At 38.5% G+C, this 25,567-nt stretch overlaps 1 protein-coding gene across 8 annotated transcripts in view; it reads left to right on the forward strand.

Annotated features, from left to right (window-relative positions):
- Positions 1-25,567, forward strand: part of rims2b (regulating synaptic membrane exocytosis 2b) — a 241,805-nt gene that overhangs the window by 97,473 nt on the left and 118,765 nt on the right. For all 8 annotated transcript variants that reach the window (XM_067426681.1, XM_067426679.1, XM_067426682.1 and 5 more), the window contains exon 5: positions 21,484-22,361. In XM_067426681.1, the coding sequence (XP_067282782.1) occupies positions 21,484-22,361 (878 nt within the window). The remainder of the gene's footprint in view (positions 1-21,483; positions 22,362-25,567) is intronic.

Raw genomic sequence — 25,567 nt, forward strand, 5'->3', positions numbered from 1 at the left:
ATACGCCTCCAGGCGCTCGTTTTTTCCGGAAAGACTCGGTACAGCCCATATTTCTTTTATAAATATAATAAAACTAAAGACTTTTCGGAGATTTGATGGATGCAATACTACTCTATAGGTACTCAAGATTGACATGAGATTGACTGAAACTGAGTGTTTCACCCCCCCTTTAAGAACAGTACATTGTTGTCAAAGCAAGAAACATTTCTTAGTCATTTTCAAGTTATAAATAATTTTCATTCATATAACTGCGGTGAGAGCGAAACGAGGCTGAACGTGTTGGCATAGTAACGTGATACTTCCTGCCTGTGTGTCCTACGAAGGACGTCTCATTTAATTCTGATTGAGGACACTCCATATACTGCATCCTTCACAGGACGTGTCCTCCGGAGGACGCAGCCTTCAAGATGATATGAAATGAGACACAGCTAAAGTAATGCATGTTACATATTTGACAAGTATTAGTTTTATGGTTAAAAAGTCAAAGTCAGAAATACTTCCTAAAAGTAATTTGATATGTAACATTTCTTTGTGGTATTTCCAGTAACTGATGCCTGTTTAAGTAAAATAAATTTGATGTAAGCATACACAGTTGAAGGTGTAGCATGCTTAATATTTTCATTAAGGTGGCAGTTAACCAAAAAAATGTATATTCTGTCATCATTTACTCACCTTGTTGCTTCAACCTGTTATGACTTTTTATCTTCTGGGGAACATAAAAGTAGATTTAAAAAAAAAAAAAAAAGTTTTTGTACAGGGCACAGTAACTGATCACCAGTAAGAGTTTTCAGTTTTTGAAAGAAGCCTCTTATGCTCACCAATTTTATGGAATAAAAATTGTATGATCAAAAAAGAAAAGAAAAAAATAAATTACAATTTAATATTGTTTTCTATTTGAATATATTTTCAAATGTAATTTATTCCTGGTAAAGCAGAATTTTCAGCACCATTACATTACTACAGTCTTCAGTGTCACATTCCTTAATATTATCAATGTTAAGAACAGTTGTGCTGCTTGAAATATTTGTGGAAACTGAAAATATTTTCATGATTTGTTGATGAATAGAAACAGCATAAAAGAACAGCATTTATTTAAAATATACTTTTTTACTTGCAATGTAAATGTCACTTTCGATCAATTGAGTGCATCCTAGCTGAATAAAAGTATTAATTTCTTTCCAAGTACATCAAATGAATATGGAAATGTATCCATTCTACTGACATTTAGCTCTGCGTCAGTGTTTTTGCAATGAATTCTGCATGTATTTTGCATGCTGGGGCATTTTACAGAGTAGGAGAACATGAACACAGTATCAGTGCGTCCCTTCATCCCTGGCATTTTCGAGGACTGCCTTGACTTCACATGAAAAGAATGCACACAACACTTCTTGCTAGACTGTAGAGTGTCATTTCCCAAACCCACAGCCGTTTCATCCCCCTCAGAGCTCCCATCCTCTCCGTCACTGACAGCGACATGACATCTCTGTGCCTTTGATAATACGCTGAGAAATATTCATCACTTCTGCCCTTGAGAAACAAACTTTGCTATAGAAATAACAGGGATACTTAGCTCGAGCTGGTCGCCAACGCATTTTTAGCTTTCTGCGCTCGGAGCCACTGCAATTTTCTGCACTTCAGCCATTGTGCACCGCACTGCATTTTTCTTTTGTGTGAAATCTGATTGAAAGTGCTAGAAAGGGCTCGACTGGAGTGGATGAATAGGGCAGTGTTTATCTAAGAGAGAAGAGAGAGGAAATCTGTTTTAATTTAAAATGAGACAAAGTCTCCCATCTGACTGCGCTGCTCACCCACGTCTCTCGTTGCACTGTGCTGCATGGCATGCGTCAGAGGACCCAATGTGTGTTCATTTATACTCTTTCGCTCGCATCCTCTTTTAAGGCTGCCGACTTAACCGGCATCCGCTTCACCCACTATATAAAGAAACAAATAATTTATTCAGCAGCCTGCAAGGCACTCTACGGCCCTATGACCTGCCTGTCCAGGCCCAAAATAGAGACAGTCTGTGTGCAGCGCTGGACTAAGTGTTTCAAATCCCTCCTTACTGGAGTGCCCATTAGTTATAGAGGGATCCTTACAAGAAAGGAAGTGCATTTAAAGCAAAAGTTTGCTCACCCTTATGTCAGTCCACACATGTATGACTTTCTTTTTCTTGACACCCAAAGAGAAAATTTAAATAATCTGCCACTCTTTTCCATGGAGTTAAGCATTCAACGTCATATAAGTATGGCTTGTGTTCCAAGTCTTCTGAATTTATTCAAGCTTTGTGTGAGGACGATACGGTGGCCCAGTAGTGCAGCCATGCTAAATTAAGACACAACACAACGATATTGCCACAACACAACGGAAACAAGCAACAACACAACGAAATCGCCACAATACAACGGAAACAAGACACAACACAACAAATTCGCCACAACACAACGAAATCGCCACAAAACAACGGAAACGAGCCACAACACAACGGAAACAAGCCACAACACAACGGAAACAAGCCACAACACAACGGAAACAAGCCACAACACAACAGAAACAAGCCACAACACAACGGAAACAAGCCACAGCACAACGAAATCGCCACAACACAACGAAATTGCCACAACATAACGAAATCGCCACAACACAACGGAAACAAGCCACAACACAACAGAAACAAGCCACAACACAACAGAAACAAGCCACAACACAACGGAAACAAGCCACAACACAACGGAAACAAGCCACAACACAACGAAAACAAGCCACAACACAACAGAAACAAGCCACAACACAACAGAAACAAGCCACAACACAATGGAAACAAGCCACAACACAACGGAAACAAGCCACAGCACAACAAAATCGCCACAACACAACGGAAACAAGCAACAACACAACAGAAACAAGCCACAACGGAAACAAGCCACAGTACAACGGAAACAAGCCACAGCACAACAAAATCGCCACAACACAACGGAAACAAGCAACAACACAACAGAAACAAGCTACAACACAACAGAAACAAGCCACAACACAACGGAAACAAGCCACAGCACAACGAAATCACCACAGCACAACGAAATCGTCACAGCACAACGAAATTGCCACAACACAACGAAATCGCCTCAACACAACGAAAACAAGCCACAACACAACAGAAACAAGACACAACATAACGAATTCGCCACAACACAACGAAAACGCCACAAAACAACGGAAACAAGCCACAACACAACAAAATCGCCACAACACAACGGAAACAAGCCACAACACAACAGAAGCAAGCCACAACACAACGAAATTGCCACAACACAATAGAAATGCTCCCGACCACGAGGGAGCTCTAAGAGTGTGGTAAAGTTGGTTTTCCTTGTATAGGTTCTATAGATTGTCCGGTCTTACAAAGATATAAACACTACGATCAGTTAAACCATTGTATGGTTAAATGGAAGTGTGTAACCATTGTATATCGACATGAAATATCAGTTCAAAATCACCTACATGCATTATAGCTGCATATTTATACTCCTGAATGCTTTTAATCACTATCACTGGGACTTGCAGGCGCTTATCATTGCACCATTGAAGTAATTTTAATTCAGAAAATTATACATTTCAACCACTTGGTGGAATTGATATTTCATGTTGATATACAATGGTTATGCACTACAAACTGATCATGATGTTAATATCTTTGTAAGTCTGGCTAATCTATAGAACAATGGCAAGGAAAACGAACTTTATTGCACTCCGAGAGCCCCCACATGGTCGGGAGCATTTCTGTTGTGTTGTGGCTTGTTTCTATTGTGTTTTAGCGATTTCGTTGTGTTGTGGCTTGTTTCCGTTGTGTTGTGGCGATTTCGTTGTGTTGTGGCTTATTTCTGTTGTGTTGTGGCGATTTCGTTGTGTTGTGGCGTTTTCATTGTGTTGTGGCTTGTTTCCGTTGGGTTGTGGCGTTTTCATTGTGTTGTAGCTTGTTTCCGTGGTTTTGGCGATTTCGTTGTGTTGTGGCTTGTTTCCGTAGGGTTGTGGCGTTTTCATTGTGTTGTAGCTTGTTTCCGTGGTTTTGGCGATTTCGTTGTGTTGTGGCTTGTTTCTATTGTGTTGTAGCGATTTCGTTGTGTTGTGGCTTGTTTCCGTTGTGTTGTGGCGATTTTGTTGTGTTGTGGCTTATTTCTGTTGCGTTGTGGCGATTTCGTTGTGTTGTGGCGTTTTCATTGTGTTGTGGCGTTTTCATTGTGTTGTGGCTTGTTTCCGTTGGGTTGTGGCGTTTTCATTGTGTTGTAGCTTGTTTCCGTGGTTTTGGCGATTTCGTTGTGTTGTGGCTTGTTTCCGTTGTGTTGTGGCGATTGCGTTGTGTTGAGGTTTAATTAAGTATGGCTGCACTACTGAGCCACTGTAGGAAATGGCTGAAATTTAAGTCAAAATCGTTCAATTTGATTCACAAATAAATCATTCTGACGATTTGTGAACTGGATCAAATTATTTACTATTAAGATCTGTCTCAAAATAACAGAGGTGTCAAAAGTACTGGCATTCATTACTCAAGTGGAAGTATAGATACTAGGGTTTAAAAATACTTTTGTAGAAGTTAAAGTATCAACTCAAGCTTTTTACTTAAGTAAAAGTGTAAAAGTACTGGGTTTCAAAACTACTTAAAGTATAAAAGTAAAAGTAATGTAAGGAAAAAAATGCCATTAAAGACAAAAGCTAAGGCCACACAACACGGGGCCTATAGTGCTCTACCCCACCTCCTCAAAAAAACATTTTTCTAAAGGCCATAATGACTATAATGTTATATTAAAATGTTAATGTTGAAAAATTTGGGATGCACTAGCTACCTGTTTCAGCCACATATACCCATTGAAAATGTATGCATTTTAGTACAATGGACATATGTGTACTGCTGAGCATGTTTCCTGAAGCGGAAGATATGATGGCTAGTTGCCTATAAGTTATGAATAACCTTTATCGGAATGTAAATGTAGGCTACATGTGTGATCAGTGTTGCCAGATTGAGTCGACGCTTTAGAGCCCTACGGGCCCTGACTTTTGCACCCCTAACCTCATACCCACTGTCGGCCACTGACTGCTTGGTTGTCACTTTAAAAAAAATTAACAAACAAACAAATTATCCAAACATTTTTCTAAATTAACTTTATTAAAGAAACTAAACGAAATATAACTATTGGACATTACAAACAAAGCTGAACTATTTTAATGACTGCAGGAGTTTGTCATAAGAAGGATTGTGCAGGGCTCAAAGCAGTGGCGCCTCCAGAAATTTTTCATAGGGGTGGCCAGATGGGATCACTTAAAATCTTGGGGTGGCACACCAAAACTAGAAACCATAATTTCAGAATTTTATTCTACTGGTGTAGTAAACCGGCCTGTAGCACGTCACGACACATAATTCCGCGTCGTCTTTTACTAAAAAATATTTTTTGACTTATTTACTTACCAGTAGTCTACGTCTTCTAACGTTAACTTCTTTTGAAATTGTTGACTGACGGGCATGAGCTGACCTGTAGCTGTCTGAGCGCACAAAGACTTATTAATAAGTCTATTAATTTATGAGGCTCTTCAGTTCAAATTATCCAGTACCAAAATAATAATACTCTTTATTTTCCAAGTTCATAAATGATTTTCAAAATGGATTTGGAAAAAAAAACATACACACAAAATGACTCGTTTTAAATATAAAATATATAAAAGTCTTGGGCATGTCAAAGATTAGTAACAACTTTAGCTTTGATGCATTGTTAGTTTTTGTGCAGCATCAGATTTTTCCTCCCTCATTTATTGTTCGTGGCTGTTTTTGCCCCATTGACTTCCATTATAGCCACATTTTTTGATTGGAAAGCAATGACACCATATAATCATGCATTTTTGATTGTTGGTGGTTTTCCCAGTTGGGAAGAGGTAAAATGTGTAATTTTTACAGTTGATAACCAGGTGGCACCATTAACCCTTTAGATAGGCCTGTGCTGAAGAAAAAAAGAAGAAGCTTAGTTTCTGGCATTTGTATAGAATAACTGCATATAAATGAGGGATTAAAAAAAATGTAAATCTGATGCTGCACAAAAACTAACAATGCATCAGAGCCAGTGTTGTTACTAATCTTTGACGTACAAGAATGTGATAAAAGGTCAACAAATATCCAGTCCACAATCATTTTTTATATTGAAAATAAGTTATTTTGTGTGTATGTTTTTTTTTTTTTTCAAATCAGTTTTGAATCCGTTTTTGAAAATAATTTATGAACTTGGCAGTTAAAGAGTGATAAGAGTGACAATGAAACAATGACAGCAGCTCAACAATAAACATGGAATCATGTATGTAAACTTGCAACAGAACACATTTTAAATTATTTTACTTTTGATTATTTTATTTATTTCTGAAGAGCTCTTTAGAAGCCTGTATTGGTGTACTTTAAAGGGATAGTTCACCCAAAAATTAAATTTGGTCTGTTGAACATAAAATAATATATTTTGACGAACGTTTGTAACCAAATGTTTGCTTTGGGGGCAACATTGACTTCCATGGTAGGAATGTGTCTTCATTTGTATTCTACATAAAGAAATGCATACAGGTTTGGAACAACTTGAGGGGGAGGAAATTATGCCAGATTTTTTGTGGGTGCACTGTCTCTTTAAGCAGTCATTCTGAACCAGTAACCACTTTACTGACAAATCTGAAATTCAAAAATGTTTAATCCTCTTTATTAATTTACTATTATGACTATATTATTATGTAATTATTTGTCTCATTTTAAACTAAATATTTTTTAAATATCAAACTGCTAAATGATAAATTGATAACATTAATAGGCTATAACCTATTAAATTAACCGTTCTAATGTCTAGAAAAAATAAGTCTGCCAAGCTCTGATAAAGTATGGAATATTATATTATATTATCCATTAAAAAAACAATAGGCCTACCTTTAGTTCACGGATGTGTCTGTCATCACATGCTTTAAGTCAGACAGCCTGAGACACTGAAATGCTTCTCTGCAAAGGGTGCAGTTTGTCTTAGGTTCATCTTAAGTTACTGGACAGCCCTATATCTGGAAATCCTCTTGCGTTCAAACTGTGGACGCTCGACATGTTTTTAAAAAACCGCGCAGGTTTCCAGCGCATGTTCTCGAGACTCCGTCGCTATGGCAGCAAAGCGCCGCTAAAATGCAATCTTGTGCATCGCGTCCCATATTGGTTTGATACGGGACACGTCATTTTGCTTATTTTAAAAATTGATTGGACTAGTACCTAGCGTCCCCCCCAAACCTACGCCCCCTGGTGGCGCCACTGGCTCAAAGGTCACCAAAACTGGCAAAATAATGTGATGATATTTTATTGAAGAAGCCACTTTAAGTGCAAACAGTGCCCAATATAAGATATCGGAAAAAGCAAATAATTAACAGGCATTTCACACGTTAAAACACACCACTGCCAAAATGCGTAATTCATTGATATATATACTGTACAATAATTCGCCGACAAAAAAATAACAAGAATGCGTTTAGCTTTGCTCTGACAAAACTACAGTACCCTTGTGAAGTTCATGCACTTAACCCAGTCAAAACTGATTCATCATTGATTCAAACCTCTTTCAGCAGCTGTTGGGGTTGCTAGTTGCAGATGTCCTGAGTGTGTATTATGATGGACAGGATCATGATGATAGTCTTCGAGTCACAGGTGTAATCCACGTTTGAGAGTTGGTTCACTCTACCACTCCTTACTGTAGAAACGGCTTGTGTATATATATATATATACTGTATGTATGCCACTTTAGCATAGCAATCACTTGAATATACATCTACAACGAGTTATCGCGCTAAAAACCTGGCTGTCACGAATGAGCGCGTCTGCCTGCTGATCGCTGATTGACTGAAAGTGCGCGCGCTCGTGCGCTGGAACCCGCCCAATCTGGCAACACCGTGTGTGATTTGTGCTTTGAGTCATGTGCAGGCGCGATGTAACCAATAGGGTGTTGGAATGGTATATGTTTACACTTCTCATCCATCCACAATCAAATTCACACTATCGATGACGCGATTTATCTGCATAGTTTTTTTTTTAAACAAGATGAAATGAAAGAGGAGTAACGAGGCTATTTTTAAAAAGTAAGGAGTAGAAAGTACAGATAATTGCTTGAAAATGTAAGGAGTAGAAGTAAAAAGTAGGCAGAAAAATAATTACTCCAGTAAAGTATAGATACCCAAAATTTCTACTTAAGTAAGGTAACGAAGTATTTGTACTTCGTTACTTGACACCTCTGCAAAATAATAATTGTTAAAATTTAAATGTTGCTCTGTTTCTCAAAAATAACTATTGCATGACTTGAGAAGACTTGGAATATAGCGCCCAAGTCATATGTATTACTTTTATGATACTTGATCTTGAAGTTTGAAAGATTTAGTTCCTGTTCATTGTATACTATTGTTCAAATCGTTTGGGTTTAGTAATATTTCTTTACCTCTTTTAATCTCTTACCAAGGCTGAATTAATTTGATGAAAAATACCGTAAATGATGTGAACAATTATTACGATTTAAAGAATATGATTTCTATTCCAATATATTTAAAATGTAATTTATTCCTGTGGTGGCAAAGCAGAATTTTCAGCAGCCATTATTCAGCAATAAAAAAATAAAAATGTATTTAAAAAAAAGTCTAAACCCTAAACTGTGGAATGCTCGTGTAATTCCAAGAGAAAGAGAACTCATTTTGTACTCCACAGATGAAATAAAAGTCATATAGGTTTAGAACAACATAGTGAATGAAAAAGTGAAATGTGTGTGTGTGTGTTTTAAGCCTTCCTTCCCTTTCCACTGGAAAGAGAGGAAGTTGACTGAGGTTTTGGACTCCAGTAAACAGCATTACTACTTCAGAAGTGCAGTGCTTGGGTGATGTATCCCGAATCAGAAGAGTAGGTAATTAAAATCAGTGCATATTTGGAACACAACGAGCATACTAATAGATTCAGAGTACTGCACCAACGTTCTGGAGCATTCCGTTACTGCCTTCTGAAGTATGACTCATGTCTGGCACGCTGTACTTAGCGCAGAGTTGTGTTTTTGAGTGGTATTGTCTCTGGATATTGGTGTTGCTTGGGCTGGGTGGGATTAATTGACAGGTCTATAGCATTCTGTAATCTAACTAATGGTGAAGCTTATTAAAACAGTTCAGTGCAGTCAGCTGTGATTTAAGAGAGACATATTTTAGTAGTGTTTGCTAAGGCAAGCATCACTATTGCTCATACTTAGGTTCTAGGGCTGGGACAACGCTTGACGTCGACGCAAAAAATACGTCGACGCAAAATTTGCGCATCGATTCGTCAGACTCAAAATAAAGAAGGCGGCGCCGGAGAGTAGTAGCAACCATAGATATACATAATAAAGTTTATTATGTAATTAAGTATATTATTTATTATGTATATCTATGGTAGCAATACGGGTGGCTCCTCAGACTTTCAGAAGTGCAAGGTTTGCGGGTTGGCACCCGGCGCGCACGGAGCAAGCGCTCTTAACACAGGCATGCGCGTCTGTGTTAAGAGCGCTTGCTCCGTGCGCGCACGCGTTTTGTTGTCACGGCTACATAAACAAATTTCTGCACACAGGAAGACAGATGTTTTGGTAATATTTTATGTATTTTAATCACAAAAAACAAACGTTTGCATCAAGTGAAAGCATTGGGCACATTGGCTCCCTACATAATAAGCTGTTTTAAATTTAAAGTGTTCAATGTCTAATCGCGCTGATGTGACCGAGGGTATCACAGTTTCATCCCAGGACTATTCCGTAATGCACTCTACATGTAACTGTTTCACTGTCATGCCGCGGATGCGCGTGGCGTTTCTGTTGCGGGTCAGCCACGGGGCTGCGTGGCGTTTTCTCTGCCTTTGGACACTATAGAAGCGTGTCTGACGCGGCGCTGCTGCTGCTATTGATGCGGAGGGAAGCCCTGTTCTTAATGTTAAACATAAATAGCCTACTGATACAGCAAAGATAACGTCGGCAGTAGCCACATATCTATGGTATTGAGGGCAAAATAGGCTACAATTTTTTGTTCTGTATTGACAGTTGCAATATTTCAAAATCGACAATTGTCGTTTTTTATTATTACAATTAGGCCTATATCTGCATTTATGTAAACCTACAGACTTTCAAACATGAAAATGTCATTTGATAATATGTATTCGTGTCAAAATGATATATAAACATCTTTTCCTATTGTTTGCCTGGAGACACGCGTGAAAAATAGGCGCTCTTCTATTTCTAGCATGCACGCGTTTTCCGCGTGTCACAGGCAGTGTGCAAACTCCAACCCGTTAACATGGGAGCCGAAACAAAAACGGACACGCCACGCAGCCGAGACGCTCACGCTTGCAGTGTGTCCCTGGATTTGATTAACCAACTTGTTGATATTTAATCGATGGGCATAGCCTGTAGGCTGAGTTGCATACATAGAAAAATCGTATATTGTGTTTCTTTGTTGTTGGTTTATACTTATTTGTGTGTGTGTGTGTGTGTGTGTGTGTGTGTGTGTGTGTGTGTGTGTGTGTGTGTGTGTGTGTGTGTGTGTGTGTGTGTGTGTGTGTACTTTGTTTTCAAGGTTTTATTGAATGCATTGCTCTTATATAGTCTTACTTTGGAATTTTAAGAGCAATCAACATATATTGCAATGTTAAGGAATTAGTTTTTCATTCAGATAATTAAATCAACATGTATACATTGCTATTAGGCAATTAATGGGGAGATAATCGATAATCGAATCGAATCGTAACAGAATCGGACAGGACAAATTAATCGTTAGATTAATCGATGCATCGAAAAAATAATCGCTAGATTAATCGTTTAAAAAATAATCGTTTATCCCAGCCCTATTAGGTTCATAATTTAAACTAACCCATTACCCTATCTAAAGACGCCCAGTAATGTAGCAAACCCCTAAGAACCACCCTGACACTGTAGCATTTACATATCAACATGTTAAAATGTTTAGAATGCACTAGTAACACCCTAGCAATGCCCTAACAACCACCTAAAAACCAAGCATAGCACCGGGCTAAAACTAACAAGTACTAGCAACCACCTAGAGCATCCTAACAACTACTTAGCAACTCCCTAGCAACCACACTAACATGCCAGCATCTATTCAGAGCACTCTATCAACCACCGATCAACACCTTAGCATCCAAATAACATGGTAAAATTACACAAAACACACTTGGAACCACTCAGGGCAGCTTAGTATCCACCCCAATGCCTTAGCATCAACATAGCAACATACAGCACTAGAAAGTACTCACATAGTAACATAGTAATCACATAGTACAACACAACACAACAACACAAATCATAGTAACCACCTAGCAACCACCACCAAAAAAAACCCTCAAATAGCAATGTGCTAAAATCACAGAGAACATTATAGAAACCATCAAGCGATGCCCTAGCAACTACCCAGAAAACCATAGCAACATGCTAAAAATTTCACTGCACCTTAGGAACCACATAAAAACACCCTGGCAACCCAATTTGCATTGTGGCAATGAATTTTGTATGGTCAAATGCCAGTTCATTTTATGATGCAAATATAATACATTAAATAATACAACAAACACTAAGATATTGAATATTTAAGACTAATCTGATTTTAATATGTCTTAATATAATGTGATGGCCCATTTTTAATAGAATATGGCAGTATTTGTAATAAATGAATTATATATGCACATCATTATTGTTTATAAATTCATGTTCCCTTGTAAACTTTAATCAAAAATAGCTTTCCTCCATCTTGCGACGACATCTCATCTCTTCTCTGAAGACGTGCACTCTGATTTCTTATTGTTAGGTCTATTTACCTCACAGTTGTTGATTCTTTTCCCTGAATTTTCTGCACCTCTTCCGTGTCCCGCTCTACTGGGGTATGCCCTACTTACAGCTTGTGTGTGTGTTTGACAAGCTAATAAGGCAGTCTTAGAGCTTTTTACTTGGAAGCAGGTCAGACAGATCCCCCTTGGTGAGAGGCTGTGATCTCTGCTGCTGTCTGATCACTGTGTGGAGGGTCCAACAGGCTGATCACAACACATATGCTCTGCTGAAATCAATGTCCTGGACAGATTTGATTTTATACCATCTCTCTTAAAGTGGGACTGGATGATGAACCTTGCTACTAGCAACATTGGTTGAGAAGGTGCAGTGTGTCATTCCCACTTGTGCAGTGATTCTCTTAACCCTACTAGAGGGCCTCAAGGTGAGTAAAATTATTTAAAAGAACACGCCGACTTTTTGGGACTTAAGCTTATTCACCGTATCCCCCAGAGTTAGATAAGTCCAAATATACCATTTTCATCTCCGTGCGTTCCATTACTCTGTCTGACGCACCCACCACTAGCCTAGCTTAGTACAGAGACTGGAGGTAAACGGCTCCATCTAGCCTACTGCTTAATAAGTGACAATATAACGCCAATATTCTCCTATTTACATGTTGCGATGTGTATAGTTACATCGTGTTACAAGGCCCACGGGAAATGAAAGGAGATCGATATGGCTAGGAACTATACTCTCATTCCCGTGTAATAATCCAGGAACTTTGCTGCCATACCAGTGGCGCAATGATATTATTATTTACATATTTATATATATATATATATATATTTCTGAAGGATCATGTGACACTGAAGACTGAAGGCAGAATGTAGGTGGTTTCTATTATATTGCTCTGCAGTGGCTTAGGGTGTTCTAGGTGGTTGCTGGCATTTTTATACAGACTTTAAAGAAATTTAAACAGATTTTAATTGCACAGTCTGTGGCATAGAGGCTGTCTTAACTTTATAATATGTCCTAAGGTACATATTAAATAAAAAACACTAAACATATATAGCATTTTCAAAGATTACACTAGAGGGCTGCATTGGGATTGAGTCCCGCCGTGTTCCGCGGGACCCAACGCAAATCTCGCGGGAGCGAGCGGTTTGAATTATGCTGCGGGTGGGAATGGGCGGCTAAAAAAAACGGGATAGGGAGGTTGCCTAGCGCCATGATGGAGATGTCAACGAGGTATTTACAGCACAAAAGCTAAGCAAGGAAAGCCTGACATTTGGAGTTTCTCAATTGTTTATGATGAAGATGGAAAGGAGCTGGACTTTGTTCATTGTGACAAATGTGCAAAAATACTCATCTACAATGGGCACAAATCTGGCACGTCTGGGTTGAGGCGACACACCTGCTCTGTTCTCCCTCTTCAAAGTTTTCATGTAGCCTAGTTTATCATATTATGTATATATATATATATATATATATATATATATATATATATATATATATATATATATATATATATATATATATATATATAATTTTTTTTTTTCTTCTTTTTTTTCTTCTTTTTTTTGCAAAGCAGTCTATTTTTATGTGCAAAGTTTTTGATAAAAATGAAATTATATTTGAATGTATTGTTTTGTCTGTTTTTTTTTTTTTTTAAATGCAGGCCAGGGAAACGAAACAAACAACCCCATGAGTCTCTTTAATAATATCAATACAAATAGGCCTTTGTGTTTTTTTCTTCTTCTGCGGGACGGGATAAGACACAAAATCAATGCATCTCTATTATTGTGCGTGAATAAATTCTCATAGTTTTGCGGGTGCGGGCGGGAGTGGACATACATATTGCGGGAGCGGGTGGGAGTGTAACACATCCGTTGCGGGAGCGGGCGGTAATGGTCAGAAATTTGGCGGCCGCGGGTGGGAGCGGGATGAAGAAAACAGTGTCGCGCAGGGCTCTAGATTACACTGTTTAAAAGGCCTAGAAACCTTAAATACAACATTAACACAGGAGCTGCAGTCAGACATGATTGAAAATGATCTGACTTGTGATTCAGTGAGCGTGTAATTAATTCAGTAATCACTCCCACTGTTTTTGATGTATTGAAAAAAAGACTGGGTCATAAGAGTCATTCTCATCTCATAAGATTTTCACATTCTATATAAACTGCAAGCTAAAATAGAAATTCTTCTGCATTGGATCTGTAGATTGTGTTCCATTCACACTGGCAGATAAATGCAGGTGTTCAAGATCTGTTCACGCAACCTCAAGTTATGAAAATTATTTAAATATATAATGAAATTATGTAATTTAAATATATTATGAAAATTATTTAAAAAAATCATTATGGGTCTAAATAAGGTTCTGAATACATTTCTAGTAGGGCTTTGCGGTAAATCAAAATTAAGGTTTAAATTTTATTGTGTGTGTGTGTGTGTGTGTGTGTGTGGGGGGGGGGGGGGTCTAATGCTTTTTCATGCATTCTGACTTATTTACACTGTTAAAGAGTTGATGCTCATGCTATACAGGGCCAAAAAAACAAACAGAGTTGGGCGTATGACTGTGCCAAATACAAAGTTTCAGAACGTTTTTTTCCCCCCAAATATGACCCTGTATTACTTCATAAAGAGAATTCCTTGTATGAGCACTTCTCCCGAATGAGCGGGTGCGGGTACGTTTTTGTTTGTGAAGGAAAGATAACCTTGTTCAGATTCCCAAATAACCCATTGTTGAGGAAACAGTGGATGCAGTTTGTTTTTCTAGAGCAGCAGCGGAGTTCTGCAAATGTGTTTGTTTGTTCCCGGTCATGAGTCGAAACCGCAGGTGGTGAATGAAGCTGCATCAAATATCTGTGGTTTTTTGGCAATCCATGCATAAGTGGATATAATGTAAACAACACGAAAGCATAGTGAATCGAAAGTTATCCAGGGATAATGCCATGATGTATTGTGTGTGTGTAGGGCTGGGCGATATGGAGCAAAAAATATATCTCGATATATTTTGCTATATCTCGATATCTTTACAGGAAAAATAACCCCCTAAAAACTACAGCAAAAACAAATATGCCAAATATCATAGTCATAATATTTTTATTGAAGTGCAAAGAGGTAGTCATTTCATATATGAAATGACATTGCATGTTTCATGTATGATTACATAAATAATAATAATTTAACTGTAAAACAAAAGAAATAATACATATAGCCTTAATTCTTTTCATTCATTTCATGCCTTCAAAACATGAATCAAAGACTCCCTTTTTTTACAGTTAAAGTAAACAGTAAGCATTTTGCAGAAAGATTGGGGCATGACTGAGATATAAATAAACTGATTTTGTCATAACACCACTTCCTGTTAAATTTGTATCAAAATTCAAACAGTATGCTAGATGTCGCGCTCTTTACTAAAGCGTGAGCGCCTCATCATGCGGATCATGTAGGCTACACATGAGGCGAGCTTCCCTTCTTTTCCAGTTACAGAACGAAATATGAACGTCAGAAGGTAGGCTATATGATACAGTGCAACTTAAAGAAGAGCACTGTGTCTCATAGGACACCCAGGATGTCGCGTTTTTCCCTTTTGGTTAAAACATGCATAGACCTATTCATCATAATCCCGTGATAAAGCTGACAAAATAATAATAATTATGATATTGCAATAATTTTTAAAAGTTTTTAAATAATATGCGATCATTTTGACATTTTAACCGAAAACCATGCGATCAGTTTGACACAAATCATAAACTGACATGATTGCGACTGAGAGTGCGTCTCGCACCAGTAGTGTCAATCACCTGACTGTGGGTGATTTGAACTCTGATGAACATTAATATTTCTTTATGAATTTCAGCAAGCAGTTGTGTTAGAAGGAAATTCGTGGTCTCTAAACTAAGTCTTAAACAACGCACGCGCTTGTCAACATGATAACTACTCCTAACCTAGTTGCGGACGCCGTCGTGTTCAATGAGACAACATGCGAGGGGAGGGGGAACAAAAGCAAGGAGGCGGGAAGCGTGCGAGCACAGCACAGAGAAGGCAAACAAGCAAAGTGGCAGAATCAGAATTAAATATAAACAATATATCGATTTATACGATATGTCAAAATCCATATTGAGTTTAAAAGATATATTTTAAATATCGAGATATCGCCCACCCCTATGTGTGTGTGTGTCATAGGTATGTGTGTGCTCGTGAATATTTAGCTCCATTATTTAGCTCTTAATATGCAATAGGTATATAGGTACTCAAGATTAACAGGATTGGCAGAAACGGTGTGTGTTATGTATCCTTTTTTAATAAATATGTGGGCTGCGTGTTTCAGAGAGAAGCATGGCACTGTGTTCATTTACACATGAGCATCTCACTCTCTGAGTTCTACATTTTGAGTTGCCACCTCTGCGTTTGCTCTAAGAGTGTGAATCACTTGGGAACGCAGCATTAACCAACCATTTTCCCATACTTATCTACAAAAGAGAAGATTGAAACTCCCTGCGGTTTTGTCAAAATAACATTTTGATGGTTTGACATTAAAAAACGAAATTGAGCCATAAATATTTGTATTGTAATTTGACAGTTGTAATGTAAAATTAAATAATTATTATTGTTAAAAAATGTAATGTACAATGAAATATTACAATATTATTCATATTGTTATTTAGCTTTAATAGTAATTTGAATAAATTTGATTTATTATTATGTTTTATGGCCATAGTGATATATAATCACATTTTATCCAAATTGTACAGCCCTTCAAACATGCGCAGCAAATTCATTTTACATTTTAAATTCTCAGTTGCAGGTTTAATGAGATAAATCGCAATTCGATTTCCCCCTCGAATCATGCACCACTAAATTCCAGCATGTTTGTGTACTCTCCTTTTTTGTAGATATTTGCATGGGCTATTAAAAACCCTCATAAAAGTAATTTTAACATACAAAATATACTTTTCATTTTCATATAATCATCATACACACAATTAATTAACACCAATCAGCTACTGTATTATATATCATTGACTCTAGGTGGCGCTATGTTCTCACTGATACACAGGTGCATTTATGCACACAATCTCACAAGGCCCAGTGTTAATCTGTCTGCTTGAAAAAGAGACCGGACTGTTGTGCCTTCCTCAACAAACACACACACACACACACACACACACACACACACACACACACACACACACACACACACACACACACACACACACACACACACACACACACACACACACACACACACACACACACACCGGATCTATGAATATTTGTGAACATGCCCACACTCACTCAGAGCTCTGGGAAATGCGCCCACACACACACATGCAATTGCTCCATACATGCTGAGACAGCCAAGTTATATATGCTGATGCATCATATCGAGAGAGGTTTATTTCACTGGGATATTGTGTCGCTTTGTTCCTGGAGTTTGCCGGGGCAAAGAGGAAGATGATTATGCTGAAATCCAGTCTTGCACTCGGAAAAGGAGTTCCCAGGCCGTACAATTGGTAGGCAATAACCGTCAGGCAGCCAGTAATCAGCTAAGTACCATAATCCTCCTTGCAGGGTAAAGTCGTGCTTGACCTCCAGCTAAATACAGCCTGTGATAACAGCATTAAATGGTAACACTGCTCTCCACTCCCAGAAGCCTTTGCTCCTCGTGCGTTCGGCCTCTCGGCACCCCTCGGCACCTCTCGGCCCACTTCGGCTTTCTAGAATTGACTCTTTGCTCCGGTGCGGCCTGCCAGCGGGGCGTCTTCCGCAGACCGTAACGCCTCCGCGCGTGAGAGCATGCTGGGAGGGCTGGATGATGCGCTAAGCTAGCAGCTGCTGTACTACGGGAGTAGTGCTTCTGTTTTCTGTAGCGGTGACCTGGTTTCCCCCCAGCTAGACCTCTTCAGCCCTTTCAGCGGAGTGGTGTGGTGCAGGGTACTCAAACAGGGATTTGTGGTTGATGCAGCCGCACACTCAACATGCTCGCGCCCGCAGCCCAGATGTGCAGCTCTTGATTGACAGGTGCGTGCATGCGCGACGCGCTCGGCCGTGGAAGATTGTTTTTTGCCTGTGCAGCATTTGTGTGACAGTTGAGTGCCTCTCACCGAATGCTGCTTAGTTGACGGTTTTGTGACAGGCGTACAGATGTTCCCGAGACGAGTAATTATAACGCCTGAGTAATGCCCGCACAGAGATAGCCTTACAGTTAGGAAAGCTTATCATGCTTGTGGTGAGGTTTGCATAGATATAGAAATTACACTTATTCTATTTGTCTTCCTCTTTTTTGTCTCATTAAGATGCTGTTTTGAGGATCTTAATGGGTTTGAGGCCCTTTCTATGCAGTATCAATACCCTGAATGTGAAGATATTACTTCAATATACACTATTATTTTTGTTCCAATTTTTGTTTTTCTGAAAGAAATTAATAGTTTTATTTTTTTTTAAAAAGCATTAATTTAAACAAAAGTGACAGTAAAGACATTTATAATGTTTTAGAAGATTTCTATTTCAAATAAATGCTGTTTTTTTTTTTTACTTTCTATTCATGAAAGAATCCTGAAAAATGTTGGTTTCCACAAAAATATGAAGCAACATTGTTTTCATCACTGATAATAATAAGAAACATTTCTTGAGCTGCAAATCATCATATTAGAATGATCATGTGACACTGAAGACTGAAGTGATAGCTTCTATTACATTTTAACATATATTCAAAAAGAAAAGTTAGTTTGAATGTTTCACAATATTAATGCAGGGCGGTAACCACCATAGACACTGAAGGGAACAAGTCCCCCTGAATAAATAGAAATGGCCAAATTGTCCCACCAATATTTGATATTACGGATGCTGCTCTGCTGTACTCCATTACACACCGACCGCTCTGTTTGTTGCTAGGATGAAAAAAGTAAAATGTTATTTTTTTTTTTTAGATTAGTCTGCCTCAGTGGCGGCTTACTGTTTAGTGTGAACTCCAAGTCGCAACACTTTAATTATAGCAGTGAAAGAATACATCATAAGATGTAAGTAGCTAAACATTTAGTATTTGACAACTGTTTTACGAAAAATACATTCAGCGACCAACAGTAATATCAACTGATGCAAACTACTTGATATTTGTTATAAAATTTCTCCATTTTGAATTAAAAATATGACATTATTTATGTAAATCAATACTGAATTTGATGTGACAACAAATGGTTTGCATTTTTACATATAGGTGCAGACGAAAATAAGAGGGAATGTGTGTATATTTAAAAAAAAAAAAAAAAAAAAAAAAAAAAATATATATATATATATATATATATATATATATATATATATATATATATATATATATATATATATATATATATATATATATATATTTGCAAATAGTTTACTACATAACTACAATAGAACTGGAACTTCTACCATTCTTATTTCTTTTTCTTTATTTCTTTAAATCCATTTTAATCTTTTAATAATATAATTCCTTTAAATAAACGAATAGAATTAATACAAACTCCCACAAAAACACTTTGCGGACCCACTTTATATTAGGTGGCCTTAACTACTATGTACTAACATTTTAATTAATAATTTGATACACTGCACTTATTGTGTACATACATGTTTTGACAGTGTACTTACATTTTGAATATACCTGCATGTAATTACGTCTGTAATACATTTCTGTAGCTACATTTGTAATTACACAGTTGGCACTTCCCTTACACCTAACCCTAACCCTTAAACTTACCCACACCACCACACCTGTACCTAACTCTACCCGTATCCACCTCAACATCAGCAAAGTGCTTTGCAATACAATTTGAACACAGTAAGTACATTGTACTTATTTTTTGATGTAAGTACATATTACTTATGGCCACCTAATATAAAGTGGGGCCAACTTGGTTCCCCCTCCAATGTCTAAGACATGGTAACGGCCTTAATTATATGGTCTGTGTCTAGCAAATGATGTGTTGCTTTTAGTTGACAGGCATCCCATCCTATTTTTGTAACATTGCACAGTTACCCAAGTGTTTGTTTACAAATGATCAGTGCATTTATTACAATACTTGAATTGTTATATATTTAATTGGCTTCATGGGTATTACCTAATGAACATAAATAAGATGAATTAAGCACTATTTCAGAGGAAATCAGTGTTTGGGATCTTTTAGTTCCATGGCCATTGTAAAGCATCTCTATACCACTGTTATGTATACAGTCTAGCATTTCATTGTGTCAGCTGTGTTTAAGATGATCTTTGTTTTAAAGCAAACAACCCCTGAATGTTGTAATGGCATATTGTACACATACACAATATGTTTTAAAGTATGCTCATGCTTTTCAGTGTGTCAGGCTGCTCTGATTGAGAAGCTCATAGGGCTTTAGCACAGGGTTAACATATTCCAAGCATAAATAAAATGGCACAGTGGATGATGTCACATTTACTGTATATTTAGCAATCATTTAGTGCTGGAATGTGGTACAGCTCAATGTGGTACTGCTGCTGACTCTGCCCAATCATTTAATGATGTATCCCCCATGTCAATAAAAGTAAAATGTTTGCCCATGCAAAACTAACCACTATAATGGTAAGGTATTGTGGGCGGTTGCCAAAGTGTTCTCAGTGATGCTACGTGCATTCTTCTCAACAAGTGATTTTAAGTATTATTCGTGCCTAAAACACAAATAATGAGAGATGAATTACAATCTAAAGTTTAATATGTAGGGTTATGGATTTGTTCAAATCACTAACTGTAAGTATGAGCTATAGTAAAAATAATGTTTACTTTAACAATCCCACCCATCCCAATGTCTCATTTTTGAAACTGTGCTGGAGAGTAGAGGCATCTGCTGTAAGTGACTCTGGTTGGCATGACATGACATAGGTAATGAAAAAGAAAGAAAGGGTGGTACTGTAACTAAATGCATCTGGCTCTCTCTTGGCACTGCAGTTTTTCTCTAACTCAGTGTGACATACTTCCCCTCATGATTGTGGCCAGAGCCGAACTCTCTGGCCTTAAAGGTTAACCACTATGAAAGTCATGGCTCAAAGGTCTGTTATGGCAGACAGGTCCCAGACCACCGAACCCGATCCAACTGCCCACTCTCACAGTCCCTGTGGGCTCCTCACAATGAAAGAGCTCCAGGGCAGGAGCAACAGTGATGCTTGTTGATGTATGCCTGCTTAAACAAGAGAGTCCTGAAGCCAAATGGGTATAGACCCATGGGCATTGAACTTGAGGTGACTGTTGGCACCAAACTATTTAGTCTGTGCCAGCCTGAGGGTCTGGTAAGACTGGTAAAATCCTCCCACACACAAAACTTCCCACATAATGAAGATTCTCATGATTTCTGACCAGTATTTTAGCATCCTGAACCATGGACATCCCGAGACCATGCATTCTAGTCGTTGTATGCATTGCATCCTACGTGAAACACATCTGAACTGTGTCTTGGGCATTACCCTAAATAAGAGTAGTATACAGAGCTTTCTTGAGGTAGAATAGTTTTTCAGACAACTTACCCTCTAGTTATCTAAAAAAAGAAGAAGTAATTTTACACATTCCTTGTCTGAATTTCTTGAAGAGAAATGGAGGTGCCCAAGACTCATTTGTGATTGATTACATTGAGCAGTCACATTGACCTTATTTTCTTTTTCCATTCTTAGAAACAGAAGCCCATCAGCATCCAGAGACCCAAACGCGGCATATAACCAAAGGGAGGGGGAAGGAGGATTGCAGTATGCCCCGGCTGAAGGTGGCATGCCCCGCTCTCCGTCCGACTACGGACGTGACCCTGGCCATTCTCCAAGGAGTTCAAGAATGTACAACGAGGTTGGCGATTATCGAGACAGTCGGGGACGCTGGCACTCGCAAGGTCAGCGTTTGGACGGCCAGTTAGACGACTATGAAATCCAGAGGCGGCGTGAGGAGGAATACCAGGCCCGATACCGTAGTGACCCCAACCTGGCACGCTACCCGGTTAAACCCCAGCCCTACGAGGAGCAGATGCGCATCCACGCCCAGGTGTCACGTGCTCGGCATGAGCGGCGGCACAGCGACGTCTCACTTGCTTATACAGAACTTGACGAGCCTCTGCATGGCCCCGGTGTGCGGAAGTCGCGCCTCCCTCTATTGGGAGGTCCAAGTCAACTCTCATACTCTATGGACAGGAGCTCACCGGGACATCGGATGTCAAATCATAGCCCACCAACACCACACCGCAGTCCTGTGCTGGGTGAAAGCCGGCGAGGACTGGCGGAGCCAACGAGGAAACCCATACCCCAACAGCACCACTTGGACCCTAGCTCAGCTATGCGCAGGAACAAACGGGACAAAATGGACAGCATGCTGCGAAATGACTCTCTTAGCTCAGACCAATCCGAATCGGTTCGGCCTCCTCCACCTCGACTCAACCGCAGCAAACGCCTTGGCAAGCTCAGAACTATGGGCAGCTTCAGCAGCTCAGAGGAGGAGTTGGCCACTACACCAGAGTACACCAGCTGTGAGGATGTGGAACTGGAGAGTGAGTCCATCAGTGAAAAAGGTAAACGCTGCTGACTGAAAATGAAATAATTTTTTATTGTTGATTAATTGTTGTTCATTTGCAGTGTTTCAGTGAGAAAAGTAATTTTAGATGAGACTCCTGTCATATCAGTTGCCTAGAAAAAGCTGTACCTTCATGGTAACCACCATGTTGTTCCAGAGCTGATGGTGGCAGCAGAGTGTAATGCTGTTGTATAGATTTTTTAGGGAGACCAATTAAAGCCAATGAAACACGGGATATGTCCAAAATCGCCCCTATACCTTTAAATAGGGCACTATCTGATGGGACAACTATTTGTAGTGATGTCTGAAACCATAATGGATATTTTCCAGTGCACTCATTCATTCCCATGATGCACCACAATAACGATGTACACTACTAGACAATACCCATAATGCACTGTGAAAGTCACATGCCGAATGAATTCCTGTGCCTGACCAGAAGCTAGCACCCGCAGCCCATCCATCCATCCATCCATCCATCCATCCATCCATCCATCCATCCATCCATCCATCCATCCATCCATCCATCCATCCATCCATCCATCCATCCATCCATCCATCCATCCATCCATTTTCCAAACTGCTGGTACAATGTAGCTACAGCATACTATAGGTTCCATGACAGAGTTCAAGATAAATATTTCCATCTTTCTACTGGAGCTACCAGTTTAAGTTCCAAATGATGATTAAACAGCACGCACAAACTAGGCAAAAAGCAGCAGCCCTTCCGGCACTCAAATTTGTGAATGAAATTTGAAAGGTGTTCAAATTTACTCACTTGTTCTCTCCTTCAAATTAACTATATTAGTGGGGTAATGTAGGGAATAGTGAATGAGGGTATAGGGGGCGATTTTGAACACAGGAACTGGCTGTATCCAAAAGCTGAAACAGGCTGCCTCTGTAAGCGAAGGAAGGCAAGGAGGCATGCCCGGATCCAATGATTCTGTCACATTCTGTTTGCTGAGATACCTTCATCCTATTGGTTTTTGAAGGCAGCATAGATGTATCCTTTGCTGTCCATCTCACTATCATGTGCTGAAGGTCGCGGTTGTTGGTCAGTTTGTTTGAAAAAATATGTTTTTGAATGAGTTTTTCAACTTTTGATTTCCGTTCTAGCGAGAAATTAGTATTATAGTAATTAAATGTTTGCTTAGTTATCATCAAAGTGTGCTTTGTTTTGTTGTTGATGGTTAGACTGTTATGCTTCCTCAGAAGCCTGTTTGAAATCAGTTTTGTGAGGTACCTTTGTGTACAAACTCTGCTGTGAAATCATTGCCTAAAGCAAAAAGTCAGCTGCCTAAGCTTTCGGACGCAGCCATAAACATGCAATTACTTAGTGCAGCTTAAAGGAATAATCAGCAGTCAGATGAATGCTGTGGTTTGACATCCTAGATATTAAATTATTTTGGTTACTCTTTATTTTGGTTTCTCGTTTCTCCCTCTTCAATGAAAGTCAGTTTTACATGATGCATTGTTGCATGTTGGTTGACAAATTGTTACATGTTTTTTTTTTGTTTGTTGTTGTGCTTGATGCAATGGCAATTGTAGGATTAAAAGGCAGTGTTGTTCATTAATTAGATTGTTTAATATTGTATGGCCATACCTTAAAGGGATAGTTCACCCAAAAATGTGATGTTTATCTGCTTACCCCCAGGGCATCCATGATATAGGTGACTGTTTCTTCAGTAGAACACAAATTAAGATTTTTAACTCCAGCCATAGCAGTCTGTCAGTCGTATAATGCATGTGTAAGGTAACAAAATCTATGAGAGTAAAAAAACAAGTACAGACCAATCCAAATTAAACCCTGCGGTTTGTGTGAGAAACCGGTCGGTTTGTGCACGATCACTTCTGTTATGTGAATTCTGTACATGACCTGCCATAGTTTACGCGACATTTACAGAACGGGAAGTGGTTGTTCGCGAATGCTGTTGGACATTTGGTGTATTAGAGGTAAAACATTATATAAATACTGTTTGGTTTCTCGTACAAATCGATCGTTTCGTGTCTTAAGACTTCACAAGCTGTTGTCACAAGCCGCAGGGTTTAGTATGGATTTGTCTGTGCATTTTTTTTTTTACTCTCATAGATTTTGTTACCATTCACATGCATTATACGACTGACAGACTGCAACGGTTGGAGTTAAAAATCTTTATTTGTGTTCTACTGAAGAAACAAAGTCACCTTTATCTTGGATGACCTGGGGGTAGGCAGATAAACATCAAATTTTTATTTTCAGGTGAACTATTCCTTTAACAGATTTTGAGAGACTGGGTGTTTGTGTAATTGTGGATGTAATTTTGTAACGGTTAGGGATGTTCATTAAATTTTGTTCCCCTAAACGTCAACCAAACTTGTTAACCAATCAATAACCGTTAACCGACAAGATTGTTAAATTAGAATAAATTAGAATAAACAAGATAAAAATAAGATTTCGTTTTATATACGCAAATATTCATTCATCGTCACATCACGCATCTGCAACGCTTCTGTGAAAGACATAATAAAATTATATATATATATAAAATGAATAGATATGCAAAATATATTTCACTTAAATAATCACCACTAAACCAAAGAAAAAATAAAAGTAGGTTAAAAGTATAATTTTTGTGACACGCTCTAAAAACGAGTTAATGGAAAGGAACCTGTGGCAGCAGAATGCGGCAACCTGTTTGTTTCTTTATTTTAAAAAAGCACAATATTTAGTTTTTATTTGTGAGAGTAAACTAAACCTTTACAGTTTAAAATGACGATTTACACTTATCTGTATGACCAAAATTACAATTCTAAGTTGTTTCCACTGTTATAAGTGATTGCACAGATCGCCTCACGTGTACAAAACAATTTCCAGCATTGTTAACTTGACATCATAGCCTGTTCATTATCCAAATAAAATAGTCAACCAAAAATGTCAAAAGTTACACTGCTCAATTAAAATGGTCCAGCACAATCTGTGCCGTTCAGCATGACAACCGTCTCACTAAGTCTAAGCACATTTTAGCACGTGTTAAGGATGAAAGTTTTACGTGGATATCTTACGTGGATTCTAATTATATTAGTTTCACATATGTCTAATTTACTTTCCTCTGGTTTATATACTTTCCTCTGTTTATGTTGCCATGTGCTTCAGTTGTTCTTGGTCAGGGCTTGTTTTTGCATTGTGGGTTTAGCGTTATTCTCCTGCTTGAGTTTTTAATTATT

Source organism: Pseudorasbora parva, chromosome 19 (genome assembly GCF_024679245.1).
Source record: "Pseudorasbora parva isolate DD20220531a chromosome 19, ASM2467924v1, whole genome shotgun sequence".
Classification (NCBI taxonomy): domain Eukaryota; kingdom Metazoa; phylum Chordata; class Actinopteri; order Cypriniformes; family Gobionidae; genus Pseudorasbora; species Pseudorasbora parva.